Here is a 20,217-nt window from a genome sequence, read left to right as displayed (position 1 = left end):
TTGCTTTCATCTTTTCATCAGCAAAGCTTACATTTTACTCATCATTTGTTTGTCTGTACATTAACTTTATGATTATTTTTTTACATCATTCTTTTGCGACCCCCTGCCACGCTGTATCGAACAATTTCATTCCTTCTGTTATATATATAAAGGTGCTTATCACAATAATAACAAGATTTTTACATTTCAAATATTAAGTATGCTTTTTAATTGTTTTTCAACTGAAAAAGCATAAATTGCATATTTTAACATTAGAGTACTCATTTGCTTCACCACACGTGCTGTATTGAAGGATTTCACTTATTATTATTATTGGTGACATTTGCCATGTACCATTTGGCTGTTTATTCTGAGTAATTTGGTTTGAACTGAGCTGTTCTTGCAAAATTGCGATAACCAGTGAAGAACCCGTCCTTATGGATGGGATAATTCTCCTGTAATTAATTCCCCCAGATATACAAAGATGTTATTTGCCTTCGCAAAGCCCCCCAACCCTGCACCATCCCAATGCCTCCTCCCACCCTATCTCTAACTGTCCGGACCTTAAACATCCGGGGCCTCCGTTCCAACCTGACATCTCTCAATGCAGGCCGCTTCCGATAAACCAGACATCATCTGTTTAACAGAATCCTTCCTTCCTAGTGTCTCTCCCTGACTGTTGTCTCTCCCAGTTTGATTGAACTGAACCAACCCCGTCCTGGCGACAGAGTTGTGCTGCACATCAAAAACTCCATTTGTCACTTTCTGTGTCCTGCTCTTATACCTCCCAGACCCCAGGAGTACCTCTGGTTGTGACTTCCCCTCTGTTCCCACTTCATGTTTGTCTTCTGTGTGTTGTGCCATCTTCCCAACAGTGATGACTCCATCTACATCTCTCTGTCTCTCTCAGATCACACGGACCAACTTTTAATCACTCATCCCAACTCTCCCTTCTTCATATGTGGTAACTTAAATTGACACCATGCAACTTGGCTGCGTGTTGATTCCTTTCTCACCAGCCATGGCACTTCTGCAAAATATTTTTGTGATTCTATGGGACTGAATCAATCCATTAATTTTCCCACCTGGATTTCTCCCAATGGAATATCTTCCCTTCACGATTTGGTGATGCCTAACTTCCCCGCCAATGTATCTTGCTCATGCTCTGCTGCAATTGGCTCATCTGATCGTGCGCTTGTGAAGGTCAACATCTCTCTGACCATTCTCAGAGAACAGCCTCTGTGCTGGCGAGTCGAGAAGTTCAATCAAGCAAACTGGCAGAGACCTCAAGCAGCCATCACACTTCAGGACTGGTCTCTGATATCTACTGCCCTGATATTGATTCAGCCTGGGAATTCTTCCACAGAAACCTGCTCTCTCTTATGCACAGATTCATCCCATCTAGTCTTTAGTTATCTTCACCATCCTCCCGCTCTTGGAACTCTGAATCCTGTGGTGAGGCAGTTGCTTTAAAACAACGTGCATTCTCCTCCTGGAAGGCAAATCCAACCAATGGCAACCTCGGAGCATTCCACAAAGCCCACAACAAGTGTGTGTGTCTACTCTCAGCAGAGCCAGAAAACAACATTTGTCCAATCTCAAGAATGACCTTTCAAAACTTGTCTCCCTCCTCCAAAGCCTGGTGATGCATTGTCAAGTCAGTCTCTTGTGTTTGCTCCTCTTCTTTCTCTTCCCTCACTTCAAATGGCATCTCAGCCGACTGCTCATGAGAAGGCCGAATGCCTCAATTCTGTATTTGCTTCAAAAATTGAGTCCCCAACCCCTCGCTCTCTCTCTCTGTACCCACCTTTTCCAGTCACACTCAACTGCTCCTGAATTCTGTGTCTCTTGCAGCTGAAAGGGTAAAGAAGGTTCTTTCAAACCTCGACTCTGACTCTGCAACTGGATTGGACTGCATCAGCTCATGTGTCCTAAAAACCTGCTCTTCTGCTCTTGCACATCCTCTCTCTGCCCTTTTGACCCTGCCATTTACCATAGGTCATCTTGCATCTGCTGGGAAATCAGCCAACATCATAGCATTACATAAAACAGTGAAAAGACTGATTCCCTTAACTAGAGACCAATTAGCTTACTTCCAATCATCACCAAGGTCATGGAATCCATCATTGCAGTTGGCATAAAATTATTCCTTTTCTCCAACATCCTCATCTCAGATCATCAATTCGGATTCAGACCTGATCACTCGACCTTGGACATGCTGCTTCTACTCGCCCAACAATGGATGGAGGCCATCGATATCGGACATGAGATCAGGGCCGTCTCTCGGGACATATCTCGAGCTTTCGATGCGGTCTGGCATCCAATCCTGCTCGCCAAACTGTCTGCCTATGGAATCCAAGGCCAACTCCACTCTTGGATGACTGACTTCCTCCACTCTCGTAGATAACGTGTGGCTCTCAATGGAACCCTTTCTTCTCTTCTCCCTGTCAAGTTTGGAGTACCCCAAGGCAGTGTTCTAGACCCCATATTATTCCAAATCTTCATCAATGATCTCACTGACTCTGGAAAATCCTCTTTATCTCTTTGCTGATGACTCCACTCTCTGCCATGACATCCATCATCCTTCTGACAAACAGGCAGCAACCTCTTCCTTTTCTTCAGACCTTGACAAAATCACAAACTGGTCAAACACTTGGAATATGTCTTTCAATTCTGAGAAATCCCACACACTCGCTCTCTCCCTCTGAAAGGACCGTACCACAAACCCTCCCATCTACCTTTTCAACAACCGTCTCAAAGAGGTTCAGTCACTTAAACTCTTGGGTCTCACTCTCAGCCATGATCTCTATTGGGCAAGCCACATTTCAAAATTGGCCTCCAAAGCCAGACACCGACTGGGCATCCTCCATCATGCAAATTCCTTCCTTGGCACACCTGAGCTCCTATCCACCTCCAAGGTATTCATCGTCAGCTTGATGGAATACTGCTCTCCTCTCTGGGCTGGCTCCCCTGTCTCAGATCTTGCTAAGCTTGACGCTGCAGCAACCAAGGCTTTCAAGATCATTGGGATCTCTTGCAATGAAGCTGAGTCTATGGCCGATCACTTTGCCATCGCCGACAAGTTGGTGGTATCTCTGTCTTCTTCTGACTCATTTCTGGTCTTGCACCCTCTGCCTTCTCCTTGCTCTGTCCCCTCCAAGTATCTGCATAACACATGTGGACCACCAGCAACCCCCTCCTAGTGACACTGCCTTAATACAGAACCACTGCTCACCTCCACTCATTTGTTGCTTTCTTTTCCCACCTGTGGAACCACCTTCCACACTCTCTTCAATCTCATTCTTCTCTCCCCATCTTCAAGACAGCTGCTCACCACCGTCTCAGGTCATATCCCCCATCCAAAGCCATGATCTTTACTATACCCATTAAACCACCCCCACCATTCCAAAATTTTGCTTGTATATATCCATCTTGTTCACCCTTTGCATTCTTCCCTACCCCCTCCACCCCCGTCATTATCTGCATCCCTTGTTTGTCCGTCTCCATCTACACTCTCCCTCCACCCTGCTATTGGTGTCTCCCATTTCTCTTGCTGTTCCCTTTGTTTTGCTGTGTCCTGATCTGTTCTGTGTCCAAGCTCTTCCATGATCCTGGACCATGTATATAAAAAAACAAAAAAAAAACTAAAGGTTGATTCCCCCACAACTGTCGTGTTTTAATATAACTTGTATTACCTGTTCCCACTGGGAGCGGCGCATTCATGCTGTGCCATACATATTTGCATCCAGATAATTGAGGTTCTCCCCACTCTGAACTCCTCGTTGGGACTGTTAATTAATCTATTTTTTATTATTGTTTAAAACATTCCCGTATATGCCCTGAACACAACGATCAGTTTTCATATTATCCCGTCCAGTGGTTCAGGTGTGCATTGAGGCCAAACAAATAGACACATCGAATTATAGTACACTACATTATGACTGGCAGAGTACTCACCTTCGTGGTGGGTAGAGTTTGTGCATTACTTGCTGAAAAAAGTATAGTCTGTGTTTTGCAAAAAGATTAGATGTTTGTGCGGTGTGCACCTAAAAGGTTCTAAAGGGTCGAAAGGTCAAATGGGTACACTCCAATCCAATCCAATAGCTGTTCACCAGTACTGTGTAATCTGGTGTGCATCCTGAGAGGGAAACTGTGATTGAGTCCTTCAGATGCTCGTCTCTATCAGACTGGTTCGAAATTTAGATTTGACGCAGTTCATGTCAGAAAAGGTAGATTCGCAAAGCTAGGTCGAGCCAAATAGGGAGGCCACTTTCATTGATACTTTGTGGATGTTACTGCACTTTTCAGTATCCAAGAGACTCCATGAATTTGTGGAAGATTGCCTTGATTTGAACTGCATGTCATTTTGAAAGCCGATAATAATCTCTCCATTTCCAAAGGGACATAATCAAGATCAAACAGCACACTAATTTGTTCAGAAATGTCACCAACATCAACTTCCATGAATGGCTTTGAAGTGAACATCACACAGGGCTCCATCTCCTCAAAATCGTTAAATCTGTCATTGAACTCTTGGCCAATCCTGGTCAGGAAATCACTGCACTTGTCAATGTCCACAATTCTAACAGCAACCTCATTACCTCCACCACCGAAGATGAAGGACATTATGTTTTCACCTCTTTCTGTCTGTATGTGTTTGTTTGTGTGCAGGATATCTCAAAAAGTTGTCGACAGATTCAGATGAAATTTGGTGGAAAGGTTGGGTGTGCGTGACAAAGACAAGTTTATTAGATTTTGGTGAAGATCCAGATCCGGATCTGACGACTAGAATTTTTTGAGTGATTCTTTACCATTGAGAGATAGGGCCAAAAATGAGATAGTACTTCATACAAAGACATGACAGAAGTAAATGACACCTAAAATTTATTCACTTCATCTGTATAAAGCAAGTTTTACTGAGTGATTTGTACTAATATTCAACGATTTATTTGCAGAAACGAGTTCCTGGGTCGTGTATGACAATTAACTACGCCTCGAACCCAGGGAGCACACGACCTTTGCGATTTTCGAAGAGGACGAATTGTTGGCCAATCAGAAGGTGGAGTCAGCCAGCATCAGATAGCTCAGAACCTTGGCATTCCGCTTTCTACGGTCAATCGGGTGATTGTGCAATTCACCAGCGAAGGCAAGGAATTCACAGCTTCCTGTTCTGTTCTACCTGGACCCTCAGAAAGGTGTGTTCGAGCTGTCAAGCGGTCCATTGAGAAACTCCCCTTTACAAGGCAGCAGATGTTGCAGAGGAGGTCCAAGTTAGCTCAAGAACTGCCGTGCGGTTCCTTCATCAACTGGGCAACAATGGGAGAGCAGCTAGGAGAAAACCTCTTCTTAGACCAGCCAACATTCAAAGGAGAATGAAGTGGGCTGATGAGATGGCCAACAGACCCTTGGAGTTTTGGCAAACTGTCATTTCTTCAGATGAGTCACAATTTGCTCAATTTTCTGACAGTGGATGTGTATGGGTCTGGAGACTTCCCAGTCAAGAGTTCTCTTTGAAACGATTGCAGCCAACTGTAAAACACAGTGTTTTTCAGTGATGGTGTGAGGTGCAATCTGGACCATTGGTTGGTCAGAGCTTGTGGAGTGTGTTGGCAACATCAACACTACGATATACATCTCTATCCATGAGGATGGACGTCTCCCTGTCTTCTCCACTGGTCATATGGTCAAAAACAACACTCTGGTCATGGAAGATGGAGCTCCATGCCACACGGCAAAAAATACCAAAGAATGGCAGAACAGAAATGGGATCAAGCGACTTCCACGGCCAAGTCAGTCTCTTGAGATGAATCCCATTGAACACCTCTGGGCCATTATGGATCGAGCTTTGCGGAAAAAGTCCAGGAAACCAACATCACGGGCAGAATTGCTGAACCTTTTGCGTGAAGTCTGGACAAAAATCCCACAAAATAAAATTTCATAACTCGTTCTTTATACTGTATGTCTGAAAGAGTAAAAGCATTGAAATCTGCAAATGGCAAGTCTACCAAATACTAGAGTATGTATTCAAATGGATCAAATATACTTCAAATGTTCAATAAATAAATTATTTTAAAATCATGGTGTCTATTTCCTTCTGTCATATCTCTGTAGTATGATATTTCAAAAATGCAATGGGCCTGATACGTTCTCGGTGATCAGGCATTACATGGTGGAGGTTTCTGCTAGTGTTTGGAGCACAGAGGGGAAATGTTGCATTTTTCCTTTTCTGGACTTCTTGTATCAGGAGGTTAAGTTTCGACTTGAAAGCTTTCAGCGCACTAATCATGTCTGCAATTGTCTTCTGTTTCCCTTGCAATCCACAGTTCAGGACATTCAATTTTTCTGTCATATCTCTTCGAAATGCCAGATCAAGCAGCCACGCAATGTTTCATAGTTGGGTGGTATCTTCGTTTCTTGACTCCATGAAAACTTTAGTATCTGTTCAAGGTTATGTTTTTTAAAATAATTTTTTTGCTTTTTTTTTTCAAAATGATGTTGTTGTTTTGTTTTTATCCACGTTTTAATACGAGCTACTCATTGGCAGCCAGCGAGCTCCGAGTTGCTCACTATCGACGTGTTGGCGACCCCTGGTCTAAAGGGTCTAATCTCTAAAGTGTCGAAAAAGGATCTAAAGATTATGAATGGTATTGAATATGATGCTGATATAATTTTATTATTTTAAATGTTTTTTTTCGATTATTATTGATTTACTACTTCTTTCTCTCTTTCATGGAACAGAGCAAAACAGTGAAACAAAGAGACGACCTGAGGCATGTGGATGAACTTTGGTCAAGATCCCATTTAAAACGAGTACCTTCAAGAAAATTCATCCAAATGAAAGGTCTTATGTGACAAACGATGCCTTGTTTAAAGAAAATGCTCCTCGTGTAAACCGTACGACGAATACTTTTGAACTGGGCTGTTCCGTTCTCTGAACTTCAGCTTAATTCACGAAGTTGAATTGCAAAACTACCACACTGGTGTTGGATAATACTACGCGCTTTGAGTAGCTGTGTTTCATCAAGAAGGCCAGCGGTGACCAAACAAACCAAACATGTGCTGGAAGAAGTACATTTTGGAGGCAAGCCCGGATTCATCACGGGGAGATTGGAGAAGACAGCAGTACGAGCAGTACACTTGGCTCAATCAACAGTATCCACTTGTTTGTTTCCTCCTGATGATTCTCATCGCAACATTTGTTGCTTTCCTCATTATTTTCTTTGCTACTGGAAGGGTAAGAAACCTCTGCCTTTAACATGTCATTTTTACTCGTCCTTATAACTATCATTGTATGTTAACTTATCGGGTTTTTTTTTTTCTACAAGGATGGGGCTCATCAAATAGCAAGGTTGAATTGACAGTAGGGTAGCGGGAACAACAATTGGGTCCAATCGGCAAGGGAGTGAATGAACAGAAAAGGAAGTGAAACGCACACTGAAAACAGCAAGTAAGGTTAAATGGGGGAAGAAAAGATCATGGGTCATGATGGATGATGGTGGTGGTGCACTGCCTGCTTGAAGCCCTGGAGGGAAGAGTGGGAAAACTTCTGGTGGAATAACCACATTAACCAGACTTGGGGGGCGTAATGATTAGAGCATCCACTCTGAGATTGGGAGGTTGGTGGTTCAAACCCCGGCCGAGTCGTACCAATGACTGTAAAAGTGGTACTTGCTGCTTCCTTGCTTGACGCTCGGCATTTAAACGGTTATATCATGGACAAATAACCATAAGTTGCCAATACTAGTGCAGGCTTTGATGGGCCTAATGGCCTCTTCCTGCACTGAGCCATGGATGGGAGAAGTGAGGTGCATCCTGGAGTTCAGGTGAGGATCGGAGAACGGCGAGTCGAGGGAGCAAGATCGGATGAGGCGGAGAAAAACGGAGATGCCACTGACAGCACAGACCTGTTTTTCTGTCTCATCGTGAGAAAATATTTTAATGTTGGGACCTTAGCTATGCACGAAAACCTTGTAAATTATGATTATCTCTTATTTTCGAAGGAAAGACCTGATCGATGGAGGATGCCCAGTCTGCGACTGACTTCGGAAGCCAGCTTTGCTTTGTGGTTGGCCCAGAAGAGTTCATAGCTGATGTTGAAGCCTCAAGGTTGGAGAGACTGAACCTCTTCAAATGGCTGACCATGAAAATAGATAAGTGGTTTCGTTTGACAATCCATCTGGAGTGACAGGGTCAGACAGTGAGATTTTCCAGGATTTAAGGAAATGCTCCTTTTATATCAGAGAAGCATCTAATCAACTCGAGATCAGCAGAGAGTGACACAGCTGCAGTCGGCCTTGCAGTGGATACGAGTGCTGTACGACACAATGTGGAGTCATTTTGCAAAAAGGAATGGAGATTTATCGAGAACAACAGAGAGGTCGTTTATGCAGATGAGGAACAGTACCGGACCCAAGACACTGCCTTGGGGGACTCCAGTCTTCATTGGGAGAGGGAATGAGAGGGTTCCCTTGATAGCAACACATTGAATGCATGAGAGGAGGAAGTCACAAATCCAGGCATGATGGTGGCTTTGTATGCCACAGGCAGAGAGCTTGGCAAGCAACGCAGAGTCACAGACTGCATCAAATGCCTGAGATATGTCCAGCAAGATCATCCGCCTGACATCTCCACTGAGATTCAGGGACTCCAGCTATTGCTGAGGGAGAAGAAGCAGCATTTCCAGATTTGAGTGACTAAGATGGAGTCTGAACTGATGATCAAAGATCAGGCTGTTTGAACACAGGAAAGACCTGACATCAACTGCAATGATGGATTCCATGACTTTTGTTTTTGGAAGTAAAATCACTGGTCTGTAGTTGAAATATTCTGTTTTTGCCCTCTTCTTGTACATGGTAGAGATGTTTGCTGAGATCGAGGCCATTGGGAGGTGGCAAAAGGAAAAGGACAGACTGAATGGGGCAAACAAAGGGGGGTGAGGTGTAAGAAAGGTATAGCGGGATTTAACAGCACGGGTGCTGATTACATTACGGCCCATCACCGAAGTCGGGGCAAGGCTGGAGAGAACTTCCTCTACTTTCTCGAGTGAGAAGGATACATAGTGCAGTGGGCAGGGGTATGAAGAGGTAATATGGGGACTGAACGGGGAATGGGTTGGATATCTGCAGTTTGGAGGCAAACACAGGGGTAAGACATTCAGCCTTATCTCAGGCAGAGTCTGCAGTAATGCTGTTTGAGGTGAGGAAGCAGGTGGAGGGGGAGCATACACTCGAGACAGATTTAACAAGGTGCCACCATGACTTATTATATCAGAAGGAAATTGGTTGGAGAGTATAAGTCTCCTCTGGTGTTCTCTGACTTGCCTCAGGATGGACACACACTCGTTACAAGTGCTACAGAATGAAGTATAGTTACCCTCGATCGGGTTAGCTTCCGATGTTGAGAAAGTCAGCAGCTCAACCATGACTGCTTCTCCACAAAATTCAGTATTTCAGGGCCTTGAGGATGGGTCGGATAGCCAGAGGTGGGATGGGATAAACTGGTACATGAGAGAAAGTATTCCAAGAAACAATCAATATTAGGTTCTGTGGAGATAGCACCCCCAATCCTTTTTTTTTTTTATAAAGGGCACATTGCAATCGCTGCCAGCTGTGGGAACAGCCATTTTGTATATTGTTGAGGTTGCTCCCCTTCAATCCCAGGAGAGATATGGGCTTTGTTGTCAGATAGTGGTCAGAAGAGCCAAATTGAGAAGAAGAGGAACAGGAGAGTTTTGATGGAAAGTTACTCGTTACTATATCCAGGAGGGAGAATGTACCAGTTGCAGAAATCCAGGCTTGGAAGTTTACTGATTGGGCCATACCAACATCCAAATTACGTGGGTGGAAATGGCCATTTGCCCGTGAACAAGGTAAAATTACCCCCCCTTGCTTCCCCCCCTCTCCCCTCAAAAAAATGAAAAATAAAGTGACAAAATGGTTCCATAAATTATAGCTTTGTAGGGTTACATTCTTCTTAGCAAAAGTTTTACAATTACATTAACTTTCATCTTGCAATCTGACTGAATTCCAGTTGTGAAATGAAACTTTGATTCTGAGCTCAGTTTATGATGTACAACTGTTACAAAACTATTAGTGGGCATCACCATCATCTTTATAAGTTTATCATAAACATCATTCACGCGTACGATAGCCAAGTCGTCTCAGCGTGGCATGGTTCGTTCACTTTGAACCAAGTTAGACTCCCTAGGGTCTTACATCTAGTGCTTGTGACTGTGATGGTCCGGGAGTGTACCAGTAGCACATCCATTGTGATGTTCGATATTACATCCAAGTGTGCATGGGTATGCTATGCATACAGATGGTGCACGTCCTACCCAGTGGTGTCACTGACCACAATGTTGGATAACCCATGCGTGTCTGTGTTTTTAAAATAATGTCTACATCAAAGCCAGGGCAGACAAAGTATCCGATGCGGTGATAACCTATCCAGACTACATTATACGAGGTTCGACAAATTTTAGCTGGACTTTTGTTTATAAATAAGCTTGTATCATTACAAAAATGATACTGCCATTACTTTTCAAGGGATTATCAAGCTTTGGACATACAATTGTCCCATTGTTGTGGATGCTTTCAGTGTAGACTTCAAAAGGGTATACCCTGAGTCAATGCAGGACATCATTCTTAATGGGCTCTCATCAAACACCTCTTGCCATCAAGATGATTTCTTCAATTCATATTTTACTAGCAAGGGCTACCCAGTGCTGCCCGGCTAGGTAAGCTTTTCCTGGCGGTGGTTTCAGAACGTGTTGGACGTTGAAAAGCTATGGAGTTCTTGGCCTCGTGGTGGTTAACTTTTGCCTTTGGAGCGGTGGCAGCACTGCGTGACCCCACATCCCAATATACACTTTATAGCGGCCTAAAAATGGACGTTATGGCCAACGTTGGGGAGATTAAAACTTTTCCCAGATTGTGAAGTACCCACACCCAAAATTTGGAGCTTCTAGGTGCTACGGTTTGGCTGTGAAAGAACAATGTACAAACGCACAAACACTTTAAAATATGTAGATAGATGAGGGGACTAAACAGGCCCTTATTTATTTATTTATTTTTTTAAGATGGGGTACCAAACAGACAAGGTGACATGTCTGGACTGCAAGGAAATGTGTTTGAATTCCAAACCCTTGTTCTGTAAAGTAAACATCTGGCTGTGACACCATTTTAGAAATGATCATGGCACTGCCTCATTACCTCTGCCACCAAAGGTGGAAGGAGGAAATGTTTTCAGCTCTATCTGTCTGTCTGTCTGTCTGTTTGTGTGCAGGATATCTCAAAAAGTTGTGGACAGATTCGGATGACATTTGGTGGACAGGTTGGCTGCGTGACAGACGAACTGATTCAATTTTGGTGAATATCCGGATCCAGATCCGACAAGTGGAATTTTTAAAGTGATTCTTCACCATTGAGAGATGGGGCCAAAAATGATATATATATATATATATATATATATATATATATATATATATATATATATATATATATATATATATATATATAACCTGATATCTCAAAAATCTATTGGGCCCGATATGTTCTCGTGGATCAGGTGGCGGAGGTATGCGCTCTACCGAGCGTCTTTCTAGTTAATTCTGGATTTCCCTTTCACGGAGGAAGTCGCATTAGTAGTTTGTTTCCTTTTGGGCAAATTTCACTTATCTTGTCACCCATTGCACGCTCACATTTCAGAAGTTTAACAAGTCGTGAATAATGGACCCCAAAAAATAGTGTTGTTCACTTTTGATGATGATGATGATGATGATTTGGTCAATCAACATGAGATTCGCAACTCCCTTCATGTTTACGTTTGGCACGTAGTTTTCTTTTGTCCTGATCCATGCCCATTTTTAAATGAACCTTAAGGTACGAGTCAAAGACTGATCTCCTTGACAGACAATTATCTTTGCACCGTGTAGCCAATTATTTATAAACCTCAAAAGGCTTGACATTTGCATTCACCAGAAATTTGATAATGATTGACTTCTCCACCCTCTCTGTTTTCTCCCTCACTGCCATCTTGCATGTGACCACATGTAAGGACGTGAATTTTTATTTTTATTTGTTCCTATTATAAATCTGCATTTCGCCCACTGTTCAGCAAAAGGGGAAGACTCCTACGTGTAAAACTGAAAGGCGGCTGTTCGATCACGCGGCCTTGTACTGCTGCTGTAGTCGCCACCTTAGAACAAATGCAATGAGAACAGCTCCGGTATTCCTTTGTTTTATTGCTCACTCGCAGAATGCAAGTGAAGGTTAAAACAAACGCATTAGGAGGACAGGATATATTCGGAAGTGGCGTACCAACCTTCGAGTTGTCTGGGTGCTGCAGTTCCTGACACAACTATAACATATCATTCCGTTGCTTCACAGACAGGGTGTTACTTCAATGAATTTGTCCTCCGTTAGTCCAAGTTATTCCTTGAAAAATGACTTCTCACAGCCTTCTTGAAGACCTTTGTCCATAGCTCAGTGGAGCACTGCTTCTCATGTTATCTGGCAATGCAGCATCACATCTGTGTCTTGGATTCTGTAGAATCTAAAGCTATCAATATTATTGGCATCTTCCACAAGGAGGCCAAGGCACAAGTCCTGTTACTTTCATATCACAGCAGAGTGGTCTGCTCTCTGTTTATTATTATTATTATTATTTTTTTTTTACTGCCACTCTCCTCCAGTCTAGGTTCTTCTACTCTGAAACCCTCTGACCCTCCCCAAATCATCAAGGACACCGGGATTCCTCCAGCAACCTCCTTTTGATTAAACTCCCAAAATCCAGACTTTACCTCCACCTCTGCTTTTTTTGTTCGTCTTTTCTCCTATTTGTTGAACTTCTACTTTCATTTCTGTATGCAGAGTTTATGCTCAAGCAATGGTACTCAATCTCTTCTGGATCTGATTTTGACCAATTTCTCTGAAATATCTGTTGTTGTTCCTCTGCTCCAATTGGTTCATCTGACCACATGCTTGTCAACGTAGACATCTCTCTGGCTGTTCTTAGAGAACCACCTCAGTGCCGTCAAGTCTGGCATTTCACTCAGGCTGACTGGCAGGGACTTCAAGCAGCCATCAAACTTCGAGACTGGTCTCCCATCGCTACTTTCTCCAACAACAACTCGTCCTGGCAATTCTTTCAAAGAAACTTGCTCTCTCTCTCATGCACAGATTTATCCTCTCTTGTCTTCAGTTATTCGACCCTTCCTCCCACATAGACAAATCGTGTGCTTTTGACACGGTCTGGCACCTTGCCCTGCTCACCAAACTCTCTTCCGATGGCATCCAAGGATATCGCCACTCATGGCTCACCGACTTCCTCTCCTGTCGCAGCAAACATGTGGCCCTTTTATAGAGTTTTCTGGTCCCTGTTCTTTTTCTGGTTTTCATCAATGATCTCTCAGACTCTCCAGAAAATCCTCTTTATATCTTTGCTGATGACTCCACCCTTTGGCGTACCATCTGTCATCCCTCAGATCAGCAAGCAGCAGCTTCTTCACTCACTGCAGATCTGGGTAAAATCACAAACTGGTCCAACACGTGGAGCATGTCTTTCAATCCTGACAAATCTCACATTCACGATGTCTCTCTGAAAGGATCATCTGGAAACTCCCCACCACCACCCCACCCCCTCCCCTCCATCTACTTTCTCAACAATCCTCTTGAAGAAGTCCTTTCATTCAAGCATCTGGGTCTCACGATCTGCCATGATCTTTCCTGGGAAAGCCACATTTCCAACCTGGCCTCCAAAGCCAGTCGCCGACTGGGCAACCTCCGTCGTGCAAAGTCCTTCCTCAGCCCACCTGAGCTCCTTACCATATACAAAGCTTTCGTCCGCAGCCTGATGGAGTACTGCTCTCCCCTCTGGGCTGGCGCTCCCACCTCTCAGCTTTCTCGGCTTCACGCTGTGGAAACCAAGGCATTTAGGATCATTGATGTCTCCCATGATGAGGCTGAGTCTTTGGGCCTCTCACTCTCTCTCACCGCAGGCAGGTCAGTGGTCTTTCTGTCTTCTACCGTCTCCTCTCTACCCTTGCACCCCCACCCCTGCTCTGTCTGAGATATGTCCCCTCCCCCATATTTCCGCAGGGTGCTCAAGGTCCACCATCAACCCACTTCTGGTAAAACTACCAAAATCACAAATCACTGCTCACCTTCACTCTTTCATTCCTCTTTTTTTCCTGCCTTTGGAACACTTTGGAAGTGTTGGAACTCCAACACTCTCTTCAATCCCATTCTTCCCTCCAGGTCTTCAAAACAGCTGTTTGCCACCATCTCTTATCTTCCTCCATCCAAAACCACGATCCGTTCTTCCCCCCGTGAATCCACCCCAAACCCACCTCCTTCAAATTCCTGCTTTCCTTCCTGAAAGTCCCTGTAATGTCCATCTTCTATTCCCCATGTTCTCCGTCCCATCCCTCTCCCTTCCACAGATCTCCTAATATGTCTGTTCTCCACTGTTTTGTCCCTTCCACTCCCTCCCCTCCTGTCTCCTGCTCCCCTTGTTGTACGTTCTGTGTGTCAGCTCTCATACGAGCCTCGAGGGTGTATACAAAAAATTAATATTGCTCGTTGAAGAGCAAGAACACTGGATCAGGATGCAACAGAACAGTGGGAGAAAACCCCAACAGCAGGTTTGAAAGACAAAATATAGAGACTTGGACAAATCATGGGTGTGTGAAGGAATGAGGGATAGAGGAGGACGCACAGGGTGAACAAGATAGATACAGAAGCAAACGCTCAGGAATGAAAAACTGTAAAGTTGTAAAAACGTGGACTTGGGGTGGGTGGGGGTTGACGGGGGTGGCAAGGATCATGGTTTTGGATGGGGGACGATCTGAGACATTGGGGAACAGCTTTTTGAAGACCAGAAAGGAAGAATGAGATTGATGAGAATGTGGAAGTTGGTTTCACAGGCATGGAAAAAATTGGAACGAATGAGTGGAGATGAGCAGTGATTCTGGATTTTGAGAGTTTCATGAGAAGGGCGTTTGTGGTTGACCGCTTGTGCCCTCCTGAAACCTGGGTAGGACATAGCACAGAAAGAGCAGAGGGTGCAAGACCAGAATGGAGGCAATCGAAGACTGAGAAACTAGTGACTCCAAACTAATGATTCAATTGCAGTCTTCTTCCCCGGCCTTCAAGCAAGCGGTGCACCACCATCCCACGTCATTCCCCCTTCATACACACAATATTTTGTACCCCCATTAACCATACCTAACTGAACCCTCTTAATGGCAGGTTCATTTGCTTCCTTCCCTCCTCTCTTATCATCTGTCGTGCTAATTGCATCCAACTGTGACGGCGTCGTCACAATGATGTCTTTTAACCCTCTGCCTTGTTCTTCCTTTAATTTTGTATGCAAAATTAATGAAGCAAGAGTTTCATCTGAAGTCGGCAAATGCACAACAGTTTCAAGAGATTGTAGAAGTGGAAGACAATTGAAATGCATCAAATATAAAAGTTGTGGCTTTCATTAATTTTAACCGGAGAGTCGTGCCAATTTTGCAAATGTTCAAGAAACCGTTTTATGTCATATAATTAATGCATAACATTGTGTTTGTAAAACGGTATCGAACATGAATTCTAATAGATTATTCAATATTTGTGCAACGGAATTGCAGTCTGCAGCTGATCACCTTTCTTTTGTCATCACGGTGGCCGTGGCTTTGGTCATTTTCATCATCTTCTTTGCGCTCGCGTGTGTCGAGTCATTGTTCTATCACATGCTGCGCTTCTTTTCCATCACCATCTGCTTGGTGCTCATGGTCTCTGCCTACATGTTCACCTTTTTTGGTGGCAACGTTTCATCGTGGAACGAGGTATGCGAAGTTGTTGTCTTTTTATTATTATCATTATTCTTGCTTGAACACCTTTATTTACGATGATGATCTACAACTACATCATGTCACACCACAGTGTTCATGTAAAACCAAAATGATTTCTCCAAATGACAATATCCTGCATATTTTGTTTGGATGGAAAGAGAAAAATATCATTTTTCAGACAAGTTAACTCGATATCCAGAATTACACCAATGCACCAAACTAACTTTACCTCCTGTTTTAAACATATTGTTGCTGATTCACCTCCGGTAGGGATTGTGAGGGGAGTTCTCGGATCCACCCCCCCCCCCCCCCCGGTGTTGCGAATATTATAATAAAACTATCCCCTCTAAGGACCCAAAAATATTCACACACAACTAATCAGGGCAAGAAGGAACAGCATGCGTAGATCCATACTGTATAATGATCAGGGCACAGTGGCCAACACCAAGGGCATCCTCAAAAGAATGAGGCCTCTGACACCAATGGGCTTCCCCAACTAAAGAGACAGAGAGAATGTCACTCCTCCAGTCCTCATATACCCCCATATCTCCCCACCCTCCACCTCGTTTTGCCCCTCAATTGATGTGGAATGACCCCTTGAATGGCGTCTTTCCCCCCCCCCCCCCCCGTTGGCCAAATAGGGCAACGCCCCATGCCTCTGACCAATAGCAATGCTTCACTTTGCCCGCAGGTCCAGCCAATAGTAAGCTGCATTGCTGCAGCAGTGAGATGCTACTATGGGGGTCCCACCCCAGGTGATAATGTTGAAGGTAGCAGTGATGTCACAACCTCGGGCCTGTGCAGATGCCAGAGGAAAGGAGGGAGAAGGGAGCGACGTTCTGGTGTTGCGCAATGGAGCGACATATTAATGACCCTCTTGAGGATCCCCTCACCTTACTTGACCTGGCCAACACTGGTGTAGTCAGGAAGGACAGATCACATCACATACTTAACTTAAATACCTCTCTCACAAACAGCACTGCCTCCCAACGGTGTACAAAAAAGGGGACGACTTAACTTGAACACGAAGTCTTTACGACAAGTAAAAATGATCCACACTTTCCAGAATCTGATCACTCTCTCCCCCCAACCCCAACTACTGCTGTCTAAGCAGTAAGACATGGTTTTGGATGTCTAAGCAGACTTACGTCTGTCTAAGCTTAGTATCATCTGCAATTGTCCAATTTGTTGATGTAAATTATGAATATTAAATAATGATCGTAGAACTGATCCCTGAGTTACCCAACAATTACACGGGGTGTACAAGATGGACACGACATGGACTTTCAGGAAGGAAAGGAGGGTAATTGAAGGAGGTGGGTTTGGGGTGGATCAACGGGGGTGGAAAAGAACGTGGTTTTGGATGGGGGAAGATAAGAGATGGTGGTGAACAGCTGTTTTGAAGACCCGGAGGGAAGAGTGGGATTGAAGATTGTGTGGGAATTTGCTCCAAAGGTGGGGAAAAAAGAGGAATGAAAGAGTGAAGGTGAGCAGTGATTCTTGATTTTGGTAGTTTTACCAGAAGGGAATTGCTGGCGGACCTTGAGCGCCCTGCGGAAATATTGGGGGGGGGGGGCGGACATATCTCAGACAGAGCAATGGGGGCGAGGCCAGAGAGAGGATGGTAGAAGGCAGAAAGATCTGCCTGCGGTGAGAGAGTGAGAGACCCGAAGACTCAGCATCATTGCGAGAGATACCAATGATCCTAAATGTCTTGGTTTCCACAGTGTGAAGCTGAGGAAGGTGAGAGGCGGGAGCACCATCCCAAAGGGGGGAGCATTACTCCATCAGGCTGTGGACAAAAGCATTGTATGTGGTCATGAGTTCAGGTATGCCAAGGAAGGACTTCGCACGATGGAGGGTGCCCAGTGGGTGACTGGCTTTGGAGGCCAGGTTGGAAATGTGGCTTTCCCAGGAAAGATCATGGCAGATACTGAGACACAGAAGCTTGAATGAAAGGACTTATTCAAGAGGATTGTTGAGAAAGTAGATGGGGCAAATAGTTCCAGACAGTCCAGAGAATAGTTCCAGACAGTCATTTTGGAGAAACATCTCATCCTTGCAGCACCCAGATGTGGAGCACTGTTCTGGACTCAAACTCAGCCTTTTTAAACCGCGATGTGTTTACCATCATGTCTGCTTGTCTCCTGATTTGGCTACTCCCTCACTGGTGGTCTGTGTGATCCGGCGTTGCTGATTGGTCATTCAGGGCTTTGTGCCATGGCTGGCGGTGAGGCTTGGTATCATGCCTTTCCTTTGCAGGACCATTGCTGTGGCTTTCCTCTCCATGTTGTCAAGCACCCTTTCTTCACCATTCCATAGCCACGGTAACAAAGGATAAGCGGACCCTGCTTCCTGGTGTTTGTGGTGTGGAGGAGTCGTTTTTGTGGCATGGACTTTTGCAAAGCATGTTATAGAGATAGAGATGGAGAAAGAAATACAATGGGCCTGATGCAACTCAAAGCACGATGCATATTCCCCTCCCATACTGAATGCTGGATTCCCAAGTTCTATCCATCCATTGGGACCATACTCTGTGCAGAGCATTGGCGCTTCCTCAGCAGTCTCCTGGGTACAATCCTGGACAGGTCATCACTTCAACACAGCATACCAGCAAGCTGGCAATCATTTTGCCGACCTCGGAAGGATGACGGGCAGAGTCAACCCCACCTGGAATTTATTCAACAGCGAAGCAGGATTTGAACTCTGGATCCTTGGATCCCAAGCCCAACACCAGGGCATATTCCCAAGTTAGCTTCACAATACATGACAAAATAACTAATACTCAGGTTTTGGGTGCTTGTATGCCCCCCCCCCCCCGGGGATCGACGAAATACGTCATGTACATATTGTGTATATGTGTATATGTATATGTATATGTATATGTGTATATGTATATGTGTGTGTATATATATGTATATATATGTATATATATGTATATATATGTATATATATATATGTATATATATGTATATATGTATATATATGTATATATATATATATATGTATATATATGTATATATGTATATATATGTATATATATATATATGTATATATATGTATATATATATTATATATATATATATATATATATATATATATATATATATATATATATATATATATATATATATATATAATATATATAATCAGACGCACCTCCTGACTGTTGTTATGGTAAGCATCACTACGGATTATGTCTCACATGGTAAAACCGCATAATCCGCAAAGAGCAACCATCCGTCTGCCACCCAGACAATTGTTCTCACCGATGCAAACCATTCCACCGGGAGGAACACAGTGTGATTGGCAGGTAAATCGAAACATGTGGAGTGTGATGAACACTCCCCCGATCTCCATTGGACATAGTCCTGCACCAAAGCATCATCTCCAACCCAGAGGCCTCAGCCTGGCGACTCTGTCAAACAGACAAATATTACAAGGTCAACATCAGTTAAACATCAAACACAGCCGCCTATCTGGATTTCAGGCTTATTTGCCCTCATCAGGCTAGCATACCAGTAAATAGCTAACCAATGATGACCACATTCTTGTTTGTACATCAGACACACCACCTGATAGTTATGGTGAGCCTCACCGCGGATTTCGCCTCGCACAGTAAAACCGCATAATCCACAAAGAACAACCGTCCATCTGCCACTCAGTGTGAGAGAATCGGATTCTAGTCTTTGAGTAGTTGAGTTTCATCTGTCTTCTTAACGGGCACAACTGTAGGCTTTACTGGGCCATATATGCGTCATAGGGCAGCGAATAATTATTTGAGGTTCTTCTGCCAACAATTGGAGCTCATCAGTATTTCTGCCCAACAGGTATCCTTCATTTCTTGCAGTGCTTGCTGGACTTTAAATGACACTTTCTTGTACTGCTGCTGATGGTGCCACATGTTACAAGTTAAACCAGACTCTCGAGCTTTCCGTCTTTCATGAAGAAGAGTTTGAAACCTGCTCATTGTCGTCAAACCAGTCTGCACTTTTCTTGCACACACAGCGCTGTTGGGAAAATGATTGGAGCACCTTTGAGGAAAGGCTCTTCCACTGATATTCAACGGTGTCATCAGAACAAACGCTACTTATGATGTCAGTGATGTTAGCTGTACTTGACACTTCTTAGGAGGCTCACATTGCAGCTTATTTTGGGGTTGAGATCTGGTTTTCCTTTGAAAATCATGAATTGAAAGTTACAAACTGAGCAGATGAGGAGGTGGTATGAGGAGTAGTCTGCTGCACACGTTGCTCGTGTGCTTCTGAAATCTGCCAGGTCTGAGTGGTTAGTAGTGATGTAGTTTGAATCCTGTACATTTGGACAAGAGGAGCTCACCATTGGAGTTGATGTAACCTTGTCCACATTTCCCAAGTAATCGCTTCCAACCCTGACATTCCAGT

At 44.0% G+C, this 20,217-nt stretch overlaps 1 protein-coding gene across 9 annotated transcripts in view; it reads left to right on the top strand.

The window, feature by feature from the left end:
* Positions 1–20,217, top strand: part of LOC147016535 (adenylate cyclase type 2-like) — a 148,267-nt gene that overhangs the window by 15,701 nt on the left and 112,349 nt on the right. For all 9 annotated transcript variants that reach the window (XM_085845270.1, XM_085845269.1, XM_085845272.1 and 6 more), the window contains 2 exons: positions 6,718–7,213; positions 15,611–15,808. In XM_085845270.1, coding sequence (XP_085701396.1) covers positions 7,034–7,213; positions 15,611–15,808 — 378 coding nt within the window. In that variant the 5' untranslated portion in view covers positions 6,718–7,033. The remainder of the gene's footprint in view (positions 1–6,717; positions 7,214–15,610; positions 15,809–20,217) is intronic.

This window comes from Eptatretus burgeri, chromosome 11 (genome assembly GCF_056783735.1).
Source record: "Eptatretus burgeri isolate ZD-2024b chromosome 11, Ebu_testis_v1, whole genome shotgun sequence".
Classification (NCBI taxonomy): domain Eukaryota; kingdom Metazoa; phylum Chordata; class Myxini; order Myxiniformes; family Myxinidae; genus Eptatretus; species Eptatretus burgeri.
This window is presented reverse-complemented; position numbering and strand designations above follow the sequence as displayed.